The sequence below is a fragment of the Elgaria multicarinata genome, chromosome 1, assembly GCF_023053635.1.
Source record: "Elgaria multicarinata webbii isolate HBS135686 ecotype San Diego chromosome 1, rElgMul1.1.pri, whole genome shotgun sequence".
Taxonomy (NCBI): Eukaryota; Metazoa; Chordata; class Lepidosauria; order Squamata; family Anguidae; genus Elgaria; species Elgaria multicarinata.
The window spans coordinates 164998488-165004487 of NC_086171.1; the positions used below are offsets into that span (position 1 = coordinate 164998488).

General features: G+C 43.9%; 1 protein-coding gene across 1 annotated transcript in view; it reads left to right on the forward strand.

Moving 5' to 3' along the window:
* PRELP (proline and arginine rich end leucine rich repeat protein) overlaps positions 1–2763 on the forward strand; it is a 34896-nt gene extending 32133 nt beyond the window's left edge. Inside the window, exon 3 of the mRNA XM_063119215.1 lies at positions 2169–2763. Within this exon, the coding sequence (XP_062975285.1) occupies positions 2169–2344 (176 nt within the window). The 3' untranslated portion in view covers positions 2345–2763. The remainder of the gene's footprint in view (positions 1–2168) is intronic.
* The last annotated feature ends 3237 nt before the right edge of the window (positions 2764–6000 follow it).

Here is a 6000-nt window from a genome sequence, read left to right on the forward strand (position 1 = left end):
AGAGAGTAAAAGAAACACAAGCTAGGAAGACCAACCTATGACAATAACATAAAATCCATGGTGGATGTGCAAACAAAGTTCCTTGTTACTCTTGGGTAACTGGAAGATGACCGTATCCCCATGATGTGGACCAATAAATGAGTGACAGTCTTCAGGAAATGATATAAGGAAGGATATCAATAGATAAGGCATGAAATGATGTTATGAACCTGAGCTTCGTCAGCTTAGTGACAGATAAATTAACATCTCAAATGGGGCTTTAAGAGAAAGATACAGTGGCTACTTCGTACCCTCCTAGAGTCATTAAACATTTCTCTAGAGTAGCCGTCTCCAACCTGGTACCCTCCAGATGTTTTTAACTACAATTCCCAGCATCCCTAATCATTGTCCATGCTGGCTGGGACCTTATCTAGACCTACTTCATAGTCCACAACAGAGGAGGGAAGATCTCGCGTTGTGATTAATGCGAGATCTGTCCTCTGTTTACACGTGAGGTGCGACAACCTCAGGAGGAGAGGCGTTACGCCCTCCATTTTTAAATTTTTTTAAAGAGGAAGGAGCGCATGGGCACTCGTGCGCTAAAGGTAAGGTTTTTTTAAACAATAATAATAATTACTTTTCCTGCTCCCCCCACCCTACCCCCAATGGGCGCAGCTCCCAGCGAGGAATTGTGCAGAGCCGGGTCACACCATGGCAACGGGCCACACATTCTGCGGTCTCGGGCTTAGCCCAGGACTGTGGAAAAAGCTTGCCCAAAGGGGAGGACGAGATCCCAGGGCAAGCGAGGGATCATCCCTCCCTGATCCTGGGATCCCCTGTGCATTATGTGGACACACAGGGATGATCCCAGGGTTCACCCTGGGATTTTGCCTGGTCTAGCTAAGGCCTGGGGCTGATGGGAGTTGTAGCCACACATCTTACACATGTGGAAGTTTCTCAGGTTTATCAGTGTCGGTCACAATGCTCAACTCTTCTATAGATTTAGAACTTGTAGGTATACATCTCATTATTATGGCAGCCCATCATCAAATCTGAATGGAATCGTATATCCAAATGCTAACCATTCACAGAAAATCATATGCCTACTATATTTTTCTATGAGCATTTAACTACATCTTTCCATTACATTTACAGCCCTATTGAGGCACTCTGCTTAAGGGTATAATGAACACTGTGGTCCTCATTACTGTCCATGTGTTGAGGTCGAATGTCTGCAGCAAGTAGCCTTTTGTATCCATGAAGGATCCCTGGACAGTTTAGGACCCTGGATTCTAAACAGTGCAGGGAGCCTACATGGATGTAAAAGTCTTCCTGCTGCAGAAATTTGCCTTCATGCCATGGATAGCAACAAGGACCACAATGGGCTTTCTTGCTTTCCATGGTGTGACGGCAAACCCCCTCACATGTTCATTATACTTTAAAGCAGACCATAATATAATCTACAGCTTGCAATAGTCCAATAGCACAGAGATGACATGGATATTGCAGAGACAATTATAACATGGAGGGAACAAGTGCAAAACTGCCTTGCTATTGTAAGCTGGGTACAAGGTTTGAACATATTACTTTGTTTTCTAAGCAGCCTTGGAGGGGATCTACACTAGGGGGGGATCTACACTACTGCTTTTAAAGCGCTTTGAAAACGTTTTGAAACCTGTATATGCAGTGTGTCCTGGGCCCTAACAGTTGTCAAAACTGTTATAAAGCGCTTTAAAGCAGTAGTGTAGATTCCCCCTTGGAATGTTATATTTACACACTTCTGACATTTTCCTTCTACATGCATTCAAAACTATATTTACTTATGAGATGCTGGTGCTCAGCGGCACAAGTGCCAGCCTCCTTTGGAGGATGTCTTGTGTAATCTATATAGATGCATTACTGAATTATCGTGTACTATGTAATGGGGAAAGACATGGGAGTTGAAGAATAAGCAGGGAAGGCTTCTTCACAGTGGACAAGGAGAGTTCCTTCTGTCATTTCACACTGATGGATGGAAACACATACCTTAAGGGGAAGAGCAACCACTGCAGTCATATTCACTTGCTTTTTCAATAACTCTGACCATTGATGGATGTCCACAGGGTGGGAAGAGAAATGCAAAATCAATGCTCTCCGCCCAGTGTAACTCTCCTAACCTATTGCCACGCTTCTTCTTTTTCTCCCTGTAGAAATCAATGGGACCCAGATATGCCCCTTTTCTTTGATGAGTTTACACGAACCATCTTCGGATCTTGAAAACGTGCCCCGTCTCCGCTACCTGCGCCTAGATGGCAACCAGCTGAAGCCACCCATCCCCTTGGACCTGATGATGTGCTTCCGACTCTTGCAGTCCGTTGTCTTCTAAGCCTCGCAGCAATCGCCACTCCTTGGAACTTTGGCTTTGCGCAGTGACTTGATTCCAGTCTATGTTAGACATGGGGAAATATATATTATCATCTCTACCCTATCCTGCCCTTACCTCCCCAGCGCCTTCTCTTTGCTGCTCCATTCTGCTTCCCCCTTTTTTTGGCTGCAGGAAGCTCTATTCTCAGTGCAGCTCTTCTTTTTATGCAACATTCTTCTTTTATGGAGGCTCTGAGCCCTTAGGAGTGTTGCAGAGATTCTTCTTAGGCATGTATGTGTAGTATCCACAAAACAACTAGAAGTTACAATAATATTTCTTCCATACCATTCCATATATACATTTTAAAAAAACAGAGAAGGCAGCATACATGGACGCATCTAGCATGCAACATTTGTGTTGCTGCCTTCCTACTTAGAGCTTCATATAGAGTTACTGGCCCCACAACAACATTGTTGTTGTTGTTTTTATTTAACGGGGTTCAGCCCTTGCCTCAGGGCCAAAAAAGATGTGATGCAAAAGGTGTCTTTGTGTTGAATGTTCACATTTTTAGATGCAAACAGCAGCTGCATGTGATGGGGGATGACCATGATCATGATCACAGCAGGCAGGGAATTAGGGTGGCCATGTACACGTTGCCAAAAAAAGAGGAAATGCAGCATGAAAAAGGAAGATGAAAGAGGATGCTACTCTGCATAATTTGAAAAGAATCAGTGTGATTTAGATAGAAATGGAATATTTCTTACCATAGCAGAGAAGACCTCAGCCAGATGACCTGTCTGCCCGCTCTGTCTGCTGTTCAGGTGCTAACTATGGATGGGTGACTTCAAGGCCTCTTCTCACTCTTCTTGCGGCCCTTTATTCTCACAGGACAGCCCTTCAGATGACTGACATCCCTTTGAATAGAGGACTGTCCTCTGTAAAGAAGGACACGTGGCCACCCCATGAAGGAATGGAAGTTTAACCTTTCCTCCCCTGCTATGATCCTGACAAAAATTGCTCCTCTGAATCTACTCTTTACATTAGGAGGAAAGCTCCCACTGTCACCCAAGTCGCTATGTGCATTTTTAGAAACGTCCACATTAAATGCAAAGATGCAATTAGCTTCATGTCTAGTTTGGTCCTCATTTGACCTTGTATCCAGCCTGTGTGGTGGTAGTTCTAAGGCTTAGAAATAAGAGAGCATGCTCAAGGCAAGGGAATAAGGATTTGAATTTAGGCTGCCTAGCTTCAGTATTCACCAGGCCCCACCAATACCTTGAAAGTTAAAGGCTGCCCTCTGAGTGCTCAAGACAGCATCTGACATAATCGTCTTATGTGTTCAGAGGCAGACCTCTAAGTAGTTTTGCAAAAGCACTTCCCATATGGAAATGCTATGTGAGTCATCTGTGTAACTTTTCCAGAGCCATTTCCATGAGCAGGACGTGATTTTAAAAATAACGGTAACCTTGGATTCCGTTCAGAGATCCATTCAGGAAATGTTACAGTCCCCAGGTAACATTTCCATGTAAAGGTGTTTTAATTGTTTTAAAATCCCTGCATATGAGCACAGAGAATCAGAAGGGGACCCCAGTGGGTAAACAGAATAGAATACTTTCCTATTCTACTCATCTTGCACCATCAGTGCAAGGCCCAGTTCTCTTCCCCCGCAATTTAATCATGTGATACTTATTGAGCTTTGTTTGCTCAGCTCACTGCCAGGTCTCGAGTCCCTTTTGGGCCTCATGATTTGATCTGCCCCAGGAGCCAGGCTCCTTGCAGCGTATTCTAAACTCTTCTTCATAGCCATTCAAGTCTATCTTTTCTCTTTTTGCAACGGAGTGAAATGGAACTCATTGTGGGTTTCTTGAAAGAAAACTAGGTTCTGGATCTGTATGTAACTTCTCCAATTGAGGATCTTTCATGTATTTTCACCTTTCAACCCTGGGTTCCAATGGCTTTTATGAACCCCACACAGACTCAGAATGTTGAGGGTTTTCATTCATTGGTCTTTCTCAGGATCACTTCTCCTTTCACTTTGGATTTGAAGAGATTGTTTTGTTTTTCCCACTTCCCTGAGCTGTGAAGCAACGGTAGAGTGTTTAATTTCCTTTGGATGACATAGGACTGGAAAATTATGGCATTTTCTAAGGCATATTTCTAATATTTGAACAACAAATATACAAGCAGATCATAGCGGAAGTAAATAGAGATCCTGAACTTGACTCCCAGAGAGAGCCTCTGCGCCCTAATGTGTTTCATCTTCAACCAGGGCAGGATCTAAACTATTGCTTTAAAACGGTCTATAACAATAGTGACAACCATTGGGGCCCAGGCCCTCGACTATACGACAGCGGGGTTGCTCCTCATTAAGTATAAACCCAATTATTTGTTGATTCGAAATAATATAACAGCAAAAGTGGAGCGAGGGGGAAGGAACGAGGCCGTAGAGGATGGCAGAGTGTTTCTGCCTCTTTGTTTATGTGGAGCCCGTAGGATCAGATCGTTCAACCGAAAAACAGCATGAAAAAATGAGCCAGCCGATAGGTGGGAAATCGGCCAGTCACATTCTCCTACCCTCAAAGCTCCTCCCACCTGTCAAAATGTGGTTTAACTCCCCCAATGACACATAACCATAATGCGGAGCAAACTCGGACATGATCGAAAAGTCGTGGTAAATTGCTGATGCGAATATGTGCATTATTGCGGTTAAAACACGATGTTACTGCAAATGGACGGCTGACTCGTGTGTCCTTAAATGGGAATATGTGCAGCTACATCGGGGTAAACAATCCGTATAGACAAGCCCCAGGACACACTGCATATACCGTTTTCAAAATGTTTTCAAATTGCCATATTCTGCTTGGTGTAGATCTGGCCCAGCTCACAGCTGCAGCCGATTTGTACCTGCAGCCAGATCACAACTTGTTCTGTCTGCCTGATCCTCTCTCACAAGTCCAACTTCACAACTGCCTGCAAGCTATTTCATTGACATTCCCATTACTTCTTATGGATGTCACCTTCCCAAACTTTGATGCACCTTCCATTTGAAAGGCTAAAGAGAGATTTCCATCTATCAGAAAAACGTCCCACTTGTTAAGGGTATTTTGTGAAAGTCCCTGACCACTCATCAGGTAGACATTCACAATAATCAAGAGGGCCAAAGACACAATATGCTTTTCCCTTCCCGGTGAAGGGTAGTTATACAATTAGAATCTCTTTGGAAATGTTTAGCTACACTATCTCATTATGGCAGGATCTACACTACTGCTTTAAAACAGTTTATAACAGTAGTGACAACTGTTGGAGCCCAGGACACACTTCATATACAGTTTTCAAACTGGTGTCATATCCTGCTTGGTGTAGATCTGGCCTATGTCTCCCGCTTTTTCCCTTCCTTGTCCCTAAAGCAACATGCTTCTGGCCTTTACACTTTCTTTATCCCTCTCTGACTTGAAAATCCAGAAGTCTCTCCTTCACATTACTCCCCCCCCCAGGTATTCTTTTATCCCTCCCTATTATCGCCTGTCTTAGGTTCCACCAAACCAATATGGAAGTCAGCCATTCTAAATATGAATGGAGCTCTGCAGCTAACAACATGTACAACCCATCCTCTTCTCGCTAGCTATCCCAATTTCTGCCCCATTCCAAACCACTCCCTGGGTGGAGCCTTGATCTAA